The 1,126-nt window shown below is 49.5% G+C and overlaps 1 protein-coding gene across 1 annotated transcript in view; it reads left to right on the forward strand.

Moving 5' to 3' along the window:
• LOC102420533 (coagulation factor X-like) overlaps positions 1–1,126 on the forward strand; it is a gene marked incomplete at its 5' end in the record, with an annotated part of 21,530 nt that overhangs the window by 16,347 nt on the left and 4,057 nt on the right. Inside the window, 1 exon segment of the mRNA XM_023748766.1 lies at positions 920–1,037. Coding sequence (XP_023604534.1) covers positions 920–1,037 — 118 coding nt within the window.

Here is a 1,126-nt window from a genome sequence, read left to right on the forward strand (position 1 = left end):
AAATCCAAAATCAGGGTGAAACCCTTACCAGAAGTAGGCACATAGATTCCACAGAAATTAACCTTGACGGTGGCTTTCCATTGGCTGTGGGAGATTGGCTTGAATAGTGGATCCCTTCTAAGCCCACAAGTCACACCAGTGTAGGCAAGCATTTGTCCACAGACTGGCTTCTGCCTGGTCTTGGGCATATACTTCATAGCCACAGAGACAATAAAAGATCTTCAACGCAGTGACAATTGTTTATCTGTGCATAACTCTTTAGAGAGTGCTGTGACAGAACCAGAAGAAATAAAAGACTAGTCATTGTCAGAGTGAGTTTGTAGACCAGGCGGGGAAAAAGGTAGGTAAATTGTGACACAACTCTACTCAGTGGCTAGCACTTGCCACTTAGTAGGGCCCCAGCAAATGTCTGTAGAGTAAATGAATAAGTGGGTCTGTTGCCTGGTGGGTAAAACAAAGACCAGAAGGGGTGAGATGTTGCCCACACCCGTGCTGTGGAATTAGGGAGTGGTGGGTTGGGAGGAGATGGGAAGGTGGGCTGGGGTCAACCATGAGCCACCTCTTGGAGAGAGAATGTGGCGGGGTCTAGGACTGAATGGCCAGGGGAACAGGTGTGGTAATGCAAGCTCAGGTCTACAGGACTGGCCATGTTGGGCCATAGCCCGAGTGATCAGGTGAACACTGTAGGTGTGCTGGTTCCAGCCTTGTGTTCTAGTCTGAAGATGCCACAGCTCTCTCCTTGGAAAGGGCAGTGGGGTGGGGGTGGGGGAGGCTCAAGTGGGCACATTTCCCTCCTATAGGAGGGAAATGCCCTGATCCAGGTAGAAGCAATGAAGAGGAAGGCTTGAATTATAGATTCCAAATTTCTCTTCTCAGAAAGTCAAGTTCAACCTGTTTGGCCCTGGCATTCTCATTGCAGGCTCTGCTCATCAAGGAGAACAATGAAGGCTTCTGTGGAGGCACCATCCTGAATGAGTTCTACATCCTCACTGCCGCTCACTGTCTTGACCAAGCCAAGCTATTCAAGGTGAGGGTAGGTAAGTGGCACCACACCCCTCACCCCTGCAGGTCCCACTGTCATGGCCTACTTTTCAGAGACAATTAGAACTGATCCAAATTGGTGGAA

Source organism: Myotis lucifugus, unplaced genomic scaffold, assembly GCF_000147115.1.
Source record: "Myotis lucifugus unplaced genomic scaffold, Myoluc2.0 scaffold_1786, whole genome shotgun sequence".
Taxonomy (NCBI): Eukaryota; Metazoa; Chordata; class Mammalia; order Chiroptera; family Vespertilionidae; genus Myotis; species Myotis lucifugus.